The 12,574-nt window shown below is 41.4% G+C and overlaps 1 protein-coding gene and 1 long non-coding RNA gene across 3 annotated transcripts in view; one reads left to right on the plus strand and one right to left on the minus strand.

Annotated features, from left to right (window-relative positions):
• LOC119793451 (glycogenin-1-like) overlaps nt 1–6,035 on the minus strand; it is a 24,039-nt gene extending 18,004 nt beyond the window's left edge. For both annotated transcript variants that reach the window (XM_038300683.1, XM_038300674.1), the window contains exon 1: nt 5,869–6,035. In XM_038300683.1, the coding sequence (XP_038156611.1) occupies nt 5,869–6,010 (142 nt within the window). In that variant the 5' untranslated portion in view covers nt 6,011–6,035. The remainder of the gene's footprint in view (nt 1–5,868) is intronic.
• A 4,121-nt stretch (nt 6,036–10,156) lies between these two features.
• LOC119793476 lies at nt 10,157–12,407 on the plus strand. The gene is made up of 3 exons (XR_005282102.1): nt 10,157–11,559; nt 11,834–11,893; nt 12,127–12,407. It is a non-coding gene; the product is annotated as an uncharacterized LOC119793476 (long non-coding RNA).
• The last annotated feature ends 167 nt before the right edge of the window (nt 12,408–12,574 follow it).

A 12,574-nucleotide genomic window follows, 5' to 3' on the forward strand; every position in this document is an offset into this window, starting at 1 on the left:
AACTAAGAGCGGCGGGTGTTGATTTGATCCCTCTTGCGGTTCCAGAGAATGTGGTGCTCGTTGGGTGTGGTGGCCTTCTCACGCAGCCTCGATACATCTATGAGTTGAACATTGAGATCTATGGCTTCAGATTTACAGTACCGACATTTTTGATACCTGGCCAACATGATGAATTCATCATTGGTAGCAATGTGCTCCGGCCCCTTATTCAAAGAATGAAAACTGATTCGAGGTACTGGGAACTCATTACATCTAACACTGCAAACCCAGAGTGTGAGGAGTTTTTGCAGCTTCTGAGTTGTGTTTCTCGGTGGTCAAACTCTACTTCACCTGACAAGATTGGAACAGTTAGGCTCAGACAGGCTGTTACCCTCCTTCCTCGTCAGGAGTATGTGGTTTGGGGTAAGCTCCCATCCACTGCACCACTGTCATTGGGAGGCACTGTGGTTGTCGAGCCGTCATCTGCTCGTTCCACTCCAAAAAACATTTTGGTGAGTCGTGTAGTCACACCCATGTGGGGGGATCGTTGGGTCCCTATGAAGGTCCTCAATCCCACAGAAAAACCTCTGATACTGCGCCGCAATGCTAAAATCGCTGATGTCTTTCCATGTGTTGCTGTGGAGGACTTTGCTTTTAGTCAGGGGAGATCGGAACTGTACTGCAACCATTCAGCTGTTTCAACAGGTTCATCTCATCACAGTGCTGATCCAGTGCAGATGTTGAGAGAATGTGGTCTTCATGACATTGACATAGAGAGCTGTGAGGTGTCAGATGAGTCTAAAAGAAGGCTGGCTGAACTCGTGATTTCTTACCAGGATGTGTTCTCCAGGGGAAAACTGGATTGTGGTGAGGCTAGGGATTTTGTTCATCGCATTCACTTGGCTGATGACCAGCCATTTCGCTTGCCTTATCGACGCATACCACCAGCACATTATCAGCAGTTGAGGGAGGTCTTGTCTGAGATGGAGATGAAGGGTATCATAAGGAAGTCTATTAGTGAATATGCCTCCCCGCTTGTTATGGTGTGGAAAAAGTCTGGGGACATGAGGATATGCACTGACTTCCGCTGGCTTAATGCTAAGACCGTTAAGGATGCCCATCCATTGCCCCATCAGTCTGACTGCCTTGCTGCTCTTGGTGGGAATGCGCTGTTCAGCACCATGGACTTGACCTCTGGTTTCTACAACATCCCTCTCCATGAGTCCGACAAACATTACACTGCTTTTACCACGCCGCTTGGACTTTATGAGTACAACCGTCTCCCACAAGGTTTATGCAACAGCCCAGCTTCCTTCATGAGGATGATGCTTAATGTTTTTGGTGACTTGAACTTTTCCAGCCTCCTCTGCTATCTAGATGACCTGTTGGTATTTGCACCGTCTGAGGAGGAGTCGTTAAAGAGGCTGGAGGTTGTTTTCTGTCGCCTGAGAGCAAACAACTTGAAGCTGGCCCAGAAAAAGTGTCACTTTCTCAGGAGGTCTGTGAGGTTCTTGGGCCATGTTGTGGAAGCTGGTGGTGTTTCTGTTGATCAGGAGAAGGTAAGGGTCATCTCAGGGTTTGAAAGAAAAGACCTCATAAAGGAGGATGGCTGTACTCCGTGCCAGAAGAAGGTGAGGTCATTCTTGGGCATGGTGCTATTCTATCAGCACTTTATTCCAGCTTGTTCCCGCATCGCAAAGCCTCTTTATGCCCTCACTGCAGGTCAGAAACGTAAAGTAAAGAGCAAAGGACACGGGAAAGCTGGAACCCTTCGTGTTCTGACTCCCCAGGACTGGACTCCAGCTTGTGAGAAAGCGTTTGGAGACCTTAAAACTGCACTTCTCAACTGTGTGGTGCTGGCACATCCTGATTTTGAGAAGCCATTTATTCTCTCAACCGATGCTTCGTTGGATGGGCTCGGTGCTGTTTTGTCGCAGGTCCCAGCTGATGGAGAGATTGCTAGACCTGTTGCTTTTGCCAGCAAGACTCTCAGCCACAGCCAGGCCAACTATCCTGCACACAGGCTCGAGTTCCTAGCCTTAAAGTGGGCTGTATGTGATAAGTTCAGCCATTGGCTGAAGGGTCACAGGTTTACTGTGTGGACGGATAATAACCCTCTCACATATATCCTGACCAAGCCCAAACTGGATGCTTGTGAACAGCGCTGGGTCTCTAAGCTTGCTCCATACACCTTTGAAATCAGGTATGTTCCAGGGAGACAGAATGTGGTGGCAGATGCTCTGAGCAGAGCTCCTTTTGTGAAGCCTTTGGCTGATCGCCTTCTGTCAGAACCTTGTCAGGAACTTTTGGAGCATGTCTGTGAGGTCCCTGATCATGCTGTGCAGGATGTTTTCCGTTTGACCTGTCAGCTTCAATCAGTGGACAGCTCTTCCTCCATCACAGCTGACATGTCCATGACCTGTGACGAAGTCTCCTCTCTTTTGTCATCTGCCTGCAGTGAAGATGCTGGTCAGACTCAGCATGCAGCATCTTTAGCTGATCATCTGAGCATGATAATCCCACACACCACAGGTCCATCAACAGCTCTTTGTCTAACTGACCTGGTCTCTCACCAGAAAAACGATCCTGTTATTTCCAGAGTTGTCCTGTACGTTGAGCGGGGACGCCGTCCATCAAGGCGGGAACGCTCTGGTGAAAATCAACTGGCTCTAAAAATTCTGAAGCAGTGGGATAAACTAACATTGCTGAATGGCATTCTTTACCGTGTCATAAAAGACCCTCTGACAAAAGGTAAACGCTTCCAGTTTGTGGTCCCTGATGCTTTGAAGTCTGTGGTTCTGACTGGTGTTCATGATAGTGCAGGTCATCAGGGCCAGCCACGAACATTCTCCTTGGCTCGTCATCGTTTCTTTTGGCATGACATGGAAAGAGATGTGCGAGATTATGTGAGAAAATGTCCCAGATGTGTCCTCAGTAAAACCCCAGAGCCTGCTGTGAGAGCCCCTCTGGAGAACATCAGGACCAGTGCTCCGATGGAGCTGGTGTGTATTGATTTCTGGTCAGCTGAGGACAGTAACAACAAGTCTGTGGATGTTCTGGTGATCACTGATCACTTCACAAAGTTAGCACATGCTTTCCCGTGTCAGGATCAAACTGCTAAACGAGTTGCAAAAAAGTTATGGGATGGGTTTTTCTGTGTTTATGGCTTCCCCCAGCGCATTCACTCAGATCAGGGTGCAAATTTTGAGAGTGAGCTGCTGGCTGAGCTTTTAGAGTTGAGTGGTGTCAGTAAATCACACACCTCACCCTACCACCCAATGGGTAATGGGACTGCAGAGAGATTCAATCGCACTCTGGGCAACATGTTGAGATCTCTGCCTCCGCGTTCGAAGCATAAATGGCCTCAGATGGTCCAGTCTCTGACTTTCGCCTACAACTGCACGGTTCATGAGACCACAGGCTTTGCACCGTTCTATCTGATGTTTGGGAGGATTCCCAGGCTGCCTGTTGACCTTGTTTTTCAGAACGTTCTTCATGATGATGCTATTTGTGACTACCACACTTACGTCAAATCACTGGTTGAAGATTTACGTTCTGCCATGCTAATGGCTGAGAAGAACACCAGTGCAGAGCAGAAACATCAATGTGACCAGTACAACAAGAGAGTCAAGGGTCACCCTCTGTCAGTTGGAGATCAGGTCCTGGTGGCAAACATGGGAGCCAGTGGAAAGCGAAAGCTTTCTGATAAATGGGAGCCTGTGATGTACACGGTGGTTGCCTCAAAACCTGCTCTCCATATTTATCGTGTTAGAGATCGTCATGGCAACGAGCGTGTGGTGCATCGCAACCTCCTTCTTGACGTGAACTTTTTACCTGTGGGAATGACCTTGGATGGGAATGTGAACCGCCAGGTTGATAGTGTGGTTCGAGTCCCCCCGGTTCCTGATTCACATGGAACAGGAAGTTTTAGTGAGGCTCCTAGTGCTGTTCTTGCTGAGCCTTCCCTACCTGACTCCCTGTCCTGCAGTGATGGGGATGACCGTACTGCCTCATGGGTTCAGGACGTGTCCTTGGCTCCATCAGTTGGGAACAGTGACCTGTCTCATGACCCTGAAAACTCCTCTATGGAAACAGGAGTACTGGCGACTGCTGGTTCCTTACCTCATCTTCCTGATGCTGCTGGCTCTGTTCATCCTCCAGACAGGGTGGGTGAGGATGTTGTTCGCCGCCTAACCTCACGCTTTGGGAGGGTTATTAAACCAGTTTGTCGCCTGATAGAGTCCATGGCCGTCATTGAGGCGCTTTATGATAAGGATAATGTTCGAACTGTTATTGACGTGTGAGTTTCCAAATTCTCATATGATTCCTGCCATTGGCTAGGATTGTCTTTATCTTGGTTTGCATAAGCTTCAGTACCATTTATGTGTTTACTCTGTATGGGGGGGGGGGTGTAAAAGGCACCTCTTGTTGTCCATTGAATACTGTGAGATTTTGCTGGCCGTCGAGCAACCTCTAGTCTCCTGACCTTGTTGTAGGGTAGTTGTTTGGCTGATGTGTTACATTGTTGCAAAAAAAAAAAAAAAGAAAACTGATGGAAAAAAATTGTACTGCTACTAAGTGTCTTTATCACTGTTTTTTTTTATTTTGTGTAATTCTAGGGGGGTGAATGTAACCTGGTTGTTGTTATAATTACACAAAATGTCTTCTTTTTTTGGTTGTTCGTATTGTTCTCTACCTGACCGAAAAGCTGTCATTGTTTTGAACGTGTTAGTTTAAGAACGGTAGCCCCTCCTTTTTTTTTATTTCTTCTTTTATGGTTTTGTCTTTAAAATGTTTGCGTCCCTTAGGCCCTCCCCTTTTGTCATGTTGTCCTGCGGGAGAGGTGTGTCCTATTTATTTCCTATCTAAATACTTCCAGTTTATTTATAGATTTATTAAGTTAATTTCTGTTATGTATTTTTGTTTGTGTAGGACTTGGAGCGGGCAGCTTGTAAAACGATTGCTTTTCTCTTTAATGTTTTCGTCAGGTATGTTGTGTAAAGAAGGTTTATTTTGTTTAATGTTGTGAGACATGATCCGGCCCTTTTGTCATGTTGTCCTGCGGGAGAGGACTTGGAGCGGGCAGCTTGTAAAACGATTGCTTTTCTCTTTAATGTTTTCGTCAGAATAAATCGAAGAAAGCCAAACCGAGTCACGGCCTGACTAATTACCAATAACCAGCACAACGCAGAAGGGAACCGGTTACACACACACACACACACGTGTATATATATATATATATATATATATATACACACACACGTATATATATATATATATATATATATATATACACACACACGTATATATATATATATGAATGAATAAATAAATAAAGCAGTGTTTGAACTGTATATACCACATCATAAATCATTACAAAGTGAACATGTGAATCAGAGTAAATTTGTATTGTTGGATTGCTTATTCGGTCCAGGAACCACAAACTGGCCCCAGCTGCACTTTGACCACCCCCGCTTTGAACCATTAAAAAGAGAACAACCTGGTTCATAAATCTAGGACCCCGAGGGATTGTAAAAAATCTGGGGAGATAAGCACGACTTCAAAAACTGTTTTATAGTAAACTCTGTAAACCGGATATGCTGCCTTTGACCGTCTAACTTGACTTCAGTCCAAATCGTTGCACAGACTCTTCAAATGCAAAAAATTAAATACTCAGAAGTAAAAAAAAAAATAACATTATCGTTGAAAGTTAAACAAATAATCGATGCCCATGGGACGGGAGCCGTGAGAGGGGAAGCAGCTGTTTTCCATGACGTTTCCCTAAATTTTGATAGACAGTTCTCCGAGCTGCGGTCCGGCCCAGAGAGAGGCCGAGATCAGAGGCGCTGTTCGCAGGTAAACTGCGTCCCGAGCCGCGCCTTGTCTTACCCGACATGTCGCGTTGAGCAGAGTCCACCTGGGCGTCGGTGGTCGGGATGGGGAGGACGGGCGGTTTGAAGTGCGTAGGGCAAAGGAGCAGCAGCTGAGAGCAGTCAAACACAGGAATTAAGCCCCACATTTTCCGGCCCATGTGACCACAGGCAGCTGACACGCCCCCTGCGCTCGATTCTGTGAGCGTAAAGACCTCAATTGGCACATTTATTTTAGTATGTTGACGTGAATATAAAAAAGATTGCGTTTAAAAGGAATAGTTTCATCACACACAGATTGATTCCTCTTCATTTACATGATGATGTTTTTTAATTCAATATGCAGTCCCTTATAATAATTTACATATCTAAATACCATACGAGACCAGTGTACAGCAAAACAACTTCAGGGTTCTTTATTTAAGCATGTTATGTTAATATAAAATTGAGTGGAAGGAAAAGGGTTTGAATGAATGAATGAATATAGGAATTTATTTTAAACAATAAATTAAACAACATTAAATGAATCAACTAAATATACATGAAAATAACTAGCTAACATCAAACCAAACAACTATTTCCAAACTAACAAAACTCACCTGAACATAAATAGAAACAAAACCCTCCACCAAATAAACCTGTCTGTATATATAGCCAGAGAACTGACATTGATTAATGTAAATTGTCTTAGAAGGTGTATGAAGAAGTTAAACTTCTTTTTCATACCCCCTCTCCCTTGCAAATAAATCAAACACACAGAAATATATATATATATATATATATATATATATTACATAACTACACAAACACGTCAGGCCAAGAGTACTGCGGCCCCACAAAACCCCACATCATCAGTGCCGCCCACAGCCCAACATCACAGTCCCTTCACCAGCTCCCTCCACCAGTCCCACCTCACAGAGCCATTCATTTCAATCCCTCCTCATTGGAATTAAAAAGAATACAAAAGCAATCGTTTACAAATTGAAAAGGTCTGACAATAAGAAAAACTGGCGCTTCAAGGACAACCACACAGATATAACTTTTGTTAGTTGAAGTTGATAACTAGGACAAATTTGTATTGACACGCTTCAATTTTTCAAAAAAAAAAAAAAAAAAAGACATTTTCTGGAATAAATACTTTTAACACGACTCTATGTGTTTTCTTTATATGATATAAAAGTTTAATTGTTTTATTGAATTACTAAAACATTTATTTTCTCATTGTATTCTAATTTATGGAGCTTCTACATAAAAAAATTGTTGTATTTGACTGCTTTATTGACCAATTAGAGGAACTAAACATAGGTCTGCACTGAGATATGCTCTGATGTTCCATTTTAAAAAGTAGTGAGGACTGTGAGGTCTAATGGCAGACAAACCCAAAGGATAGTATGGGGATGAAAGCCAAGGATTATAGAGAGAGGTGATTAAGTGAGTAAGTGACGAAATAAGCAGCAGATGGTGACAGTGAAAGCAGCTGAGGAGCTGAAGACAAATTTAAGTACAAAGCGGCCATATTTTTTTGCATCTTTTCTGAAGAAAAACAGCCTTTTGGATAAACAAGTTTGAAATTATTCCTTCACAATAATATACAAATTACACAATCAGCTCTACACATAATCCAGAATACATAAAATGTATGTATCCACCTTGGCAGCATAAGCAGCTCAGCTGTTAATCTATCAACAGCTCCTCTAAAGCTACTACTTCTTCTTCTTCTATGTTGAATGGCGGATTGCAAACAGCAAACAGTTCCACCTATTATATTCTATTTTTTATTTTTGTGTTATGTAAAAATGAAAACAATGCTTTATGAATAACCAAAATTTCTTCCCTATCTCCATCTGTCCCTAAAATTCCTTTAATACTCCAATCTCTCCCTTTTTCCATAATTACTTTCCTCATCCTCTCTCTTTCAGGTGCATATTTAATGCAATCCATCAAAACATGATCAACATTTTCTTTTCTTTCACAACCCTGACATAAGTCATTATTTCTCTTCCCTAGTACAAACAAAAACTCATCCAAGTAGGTATGGCCGGTTCTTAATCTAATATAAATGATCTCTTCCCCTCTATTTCTTTCTTCGTAATTTTTAACAATTACAGATTTTTGAACCCTATAAAACGTCTCCCTTGAGTTTCTGTTTGTATCAAAAATAAGCAGATGTAAAATGTCTAGATGTTGTGCTGTTGTTGCATATGTGTTGTCTGCATATGTCTATGTTGCATATGACAATGTTGCATATGACAGTGTTGTATATGTAGATGCTGTGTATCTCTATGTTGTATATGTCTATGTTGCATATGTAGACGTTGCATATGACAACGTTGTTTATTTAGATGCTGTGTATGTCTATGTTGCATATGTAGACGTTGCATATGTAGATGTTGGCAGTAGGGGGGCGTAATAGGCCAATGGACGCTAACTTTGTGGTTTTATGAAATCCATTTATAACTGATAATACATATATTTGAAAGACATTTAAAATTATCAAAATGCCACCCATAATTCATAAAAAGGGGTAACTCAAATAATAGGTTTATATAATAATGCATTTTGATGTTTAAAGTTATCAAAATGCCACCCTTTTTTATTCAGAGGCTCTCGGGTATGGCCTCTTAGGCCCCCTAGTGGCAGAAAAATTGTTCGGTTGGTTGAGCTGCGATTGAAAATCCCGGTCTTCCAGACACTAGATACCATATAAAGCACTTTGAATCATGCCGATGTGCGCACACATTTATTCACAGGACAGATGCAGGGTCTCTTGGGGTTATTTTAAAGTTTTAAGCCTATAAATTAACGTATCCCCCCCGTCGCTATTTCAACCTACGCCTCCTCCTTCCTCCTTTGCTGTCCTAATTAATGCCTGAAGTAAATACGAGATTCGCCGAAATCTAAACATTTCGAAGCTATTGAAAATGAAAAGACAATATTTCAGTAATTTCTAATAAACACAAAAAAAATCTACTTCCATTTTTTGTAATGGCGAGGGGAACAGGCATCAAAGACCAACGACAAGGACCAACAGCTAAGAGCAAAGGCATTAACCAATGCAGTATTTAAATATGCAGCATCTACATATGCAGAATCTACATATGCAACAAATACATGTACAACTTAGACATTATGCAGATAACACATATTCAACAACAGCACAACATCTAGACATTTTACATCTGCTTATTATTGATACAAACCGAACCTCATAATTTTTTGACACAAACGCAACCTCATACAATTTTTCGGCCACTAGGGAGCGTAAGAGGCCATACCCCAGAGCCTCTGAATAAAAAAGGGTGGCATTTTGATAACTTTAAACATCAAAATGCATTATTATTGAGGCCTATTATTTGAGTTAACCCTTTTTATGAATTATTGGTGGCATTTTGATCATTTTAAATGTCCTGGAAAGATAAGTATTATCAGTTTTAAATGGCTTTCATAAAACCACCAAGTTAGCGTCCATTGGCCTATTACGCCCCATAGTGTCAACATGTACATATGCAACATTGACATATGCAACATAGACATACACAGCATCTACATATACAACATTGTCATATACAACATTTTCATATGAAACATAGACATATGCAGACAACACATATGCAACTACAGCACAACAACTAGACATTTTACATCTGCTTATTTTTGATACAAATGGAACCTCATATTTGTCGGGTATTAATCACGTTCAGGTCGGATGAATGCGATCTGGCCATTCAGACACAGGTCGCATTTGAAAAGATTAGATTCGTATAGGATTCAGGACCACATAGCCAAGTGGCCTGGGTCGGATTGGAAAAAATCAGATCTATGTTGTTCAGACTGCCATGAAAAGATCAGATCCAGGTCGCATATGGGCAAAAAAATCGGATTTGGGTCATTTCAGGCTGCAATGTGAACGTAGCCTAGGTAGCCAAAGGGGCCTCGTTGCAGCTGAAGGAAGCCTCAACCACTGGAACTCAACCTGCAGTAGTGGTGAGCAGGGGACATGGTTTATATGGTGACTTTTACAACACAAACCCATAAAACATATATACAGAATCTAACTTTAAGCCCTTGGTGATGAAATGATAAAATGTTATTAAGTCTACAATCATTTTTTTTTTTAAGAGAATTAATTCAATGCACAGAATCAAACCAATCTTTGGGGATTGGGGAGAGCTGAATCAAATAATTGGACCATTAGCAGGAGTCAGGACTCTTCTCCCACTGAATGTTTATCTAATGTAATTAGTCATATCAAATCAAAATATTACCCTTTGCTCTGTGCACTCTCATGTCAATCTATAAAACTTGCTCTTGATCTGTACAACAGGTTCTGGAGAACAATGCTGTGTTCTTTTTGGGCTGCTTCAGAAGCACTACCAACAAGCAACAGGGAAGTGTGACAAAACCAATAGCTTTATTAACCTGATCCACCATAACCTGAAAATGAGCCAAAGAAAAGATAAGCCTATATAATTGGGGTTAGGCGGCGACCACCTGGTGGTTGGATTCTTGTGGGGCCCAGCCAGGCCCAGCCCGAGTGAGGCGAGGCCTTTCCCCAGTGGCGCCAACACCTGCAGGGGGAACAAGGGATTGGCTAGCAGTCAGAGGCCAAGGCCTCAGCGACCTGATCTGCCGGCACTTGGACTTGCTCGACTAAATGTAATATCTGTTCTGGTGTGATGAAAGTGACACAATGTTCTTCACAAAGTGATTGCAGGAACATCAAGGAGAAAAAAACACATCTACAGGAAGTAGGAGGCAGGAATGATTGGACTGGAGAGGAGATGGCACTTAAAATTGTTCAGGACTATGTGAATTATAACTGTGTAACACAGGCACTGAGACATTGAGACCATTTAGTGTAGGGTATCCTCTTTTCCACAAGAGGGAGCGCGATTACAACTTACCCTAAAACAATCTTCTAAATAAAATATTCTAGTTCAGAAACCTTCTCAGTCTCAATAATCCATAGTAGAAAACAATATTTTTACACAGATAACACTGCTGATTTCATTGAAAACTTTGTATAACGTTGATTTTGGGACTGATTTTCAGGGTGCTGTACAAAAGTGATTGCTAAAGCAAAAAACATTTTCAGTCAGACTCTTGGGTTTTATTCATGACTGTACAATGTTTGTGGGGGGTTTTCTCCTCCATATGCGGTCTTCGGTTTGATGAATAATGCAAGAGGCTTATGAGAGGTCTTTGGTGCTAAGAACTGATCTAGGTTCAGGGCAAGTGAGTAGATGTGTCCTGTGCATATTGAAGGGTTGCTAACCTGAGATCAGCAGGGAGGATAGGAGGGTAACTGGAGAGCACCTCAGAGTCATGGAGTGAGACAAGGCTTATCAGGTGTCAGAGGAAGAAAAGAGCTGAGGGGAACAAGAAGATACACACCAGGTACATGTGAAGGATTCATGTGTTGATATGAATTTTTGTCGTCAACTTGTCTAAGCTGATGGTTTAGGACAAAATGGAAGATTGTGCTAGGGATTACCCAATCGATTTTTTATTATTTTTGGTGTTTCAAGCTGCTCCCTCTCTCTAAATACAGAGAGGGAGAAAAACACCAGAGAGGAAATACTTAAAAGGAGGGGCAAGAAAGTATTTTAAGGGGAAAAAAGGAACTGCAACTACTCCTCTGGAAGCTGATTTGCACTCTGCACTGGCAGATTGTGGATTTTCTGCCCTTTCAGCGTGCCTGGGATTTGATGTAAGCTCTTAACTCAGATTCCTGCTTCCCACTGCATACTCTAACTGTGATTAAACTGGTTGCATAATGTATAATGTTAACTATAGCCACAGAAACTCCAAACTTTTCACCTAAAATGTTGTAAATAGGCAGCTCACTAATGCTTAAGTGTAAAGTTCTGCAAAGTAAGATCTTAAGGGCTACTCGCACAGTAAATTTCAGATCCAATCTTACATGTGAATATGTTGAAAATTAAACTTTAAAGTTGCTTTATTTGACTGTTTTCTTATTACAGTGACATTGATGTTACTAACCTAAGCTCTGCCTAGCTTACTGAGTGAACCCGCAGCTGGAGGTGTGGTATATTTTTATGACATATGACACATTCATAAAGTTACATAAATTAACTGAGCTTTTTATATATATATATATAAAAAGCTATATAAAAACCACAGGCTGATACAATCCAGTAAACCTCCCCTGGAAAAACAGCAGAGGGAGTATTTTATTCTGAAAGACAGAAAAGAAACATAACAGGTTGTTTTTGACACACTGATGGTAAATCTAACATAAAACTGTTTTGTTCAGTTTTCTTTGCAGAATGTCAGAAAGAATGGATGAAAAGGTTCTTTTCAACAAGAAGATTCAAGTTTTTGTCAGGACTTGCCATTTTTCTGATCTGAAATCTAAACCTCTCTATAGCAGCTCCGCATGTAGTCTCATTGTCCTGCTGGACGGCTGACATACATCAAGGTCCTAACCCTTCTATTCTCTAACAGCAATTCTTCCAACTTTGTCCATCTTCTAATAAACTCTGAAGAACAGCATCCCCCAAGGATGATCTTACCAACCCTGGTTCTAGCATATTTTTAGTATGTCAAATAGTGTTTTAAACATACAAGGGATCTACTTTTTGTGATGGTGTGCACATACAGTTGACATTAATACAGTTGCAAATATATAATGTGGAATAAACATTATGTTCAATATTATAACTGTCTTTTTCTCAAATGTACAATTTTGCTTGGAAATTGAA

Source organism: Cyprinodon tularosa, unplaced genomic scaffold (assembly GCF_016077235.1).
Source record: "Cyprinodon tularosa strain WSP-4 unplaced genomic scaffold, ASM1607723v1 ctg1121, whole genome shotgun sequence".
NCBI lineage: Eukaryota > Metazoa > Chordata > Actinopteri > Cyprinodontiformes > Cyprinodontidae > Cyprinodon > Cyprinodon tularosa.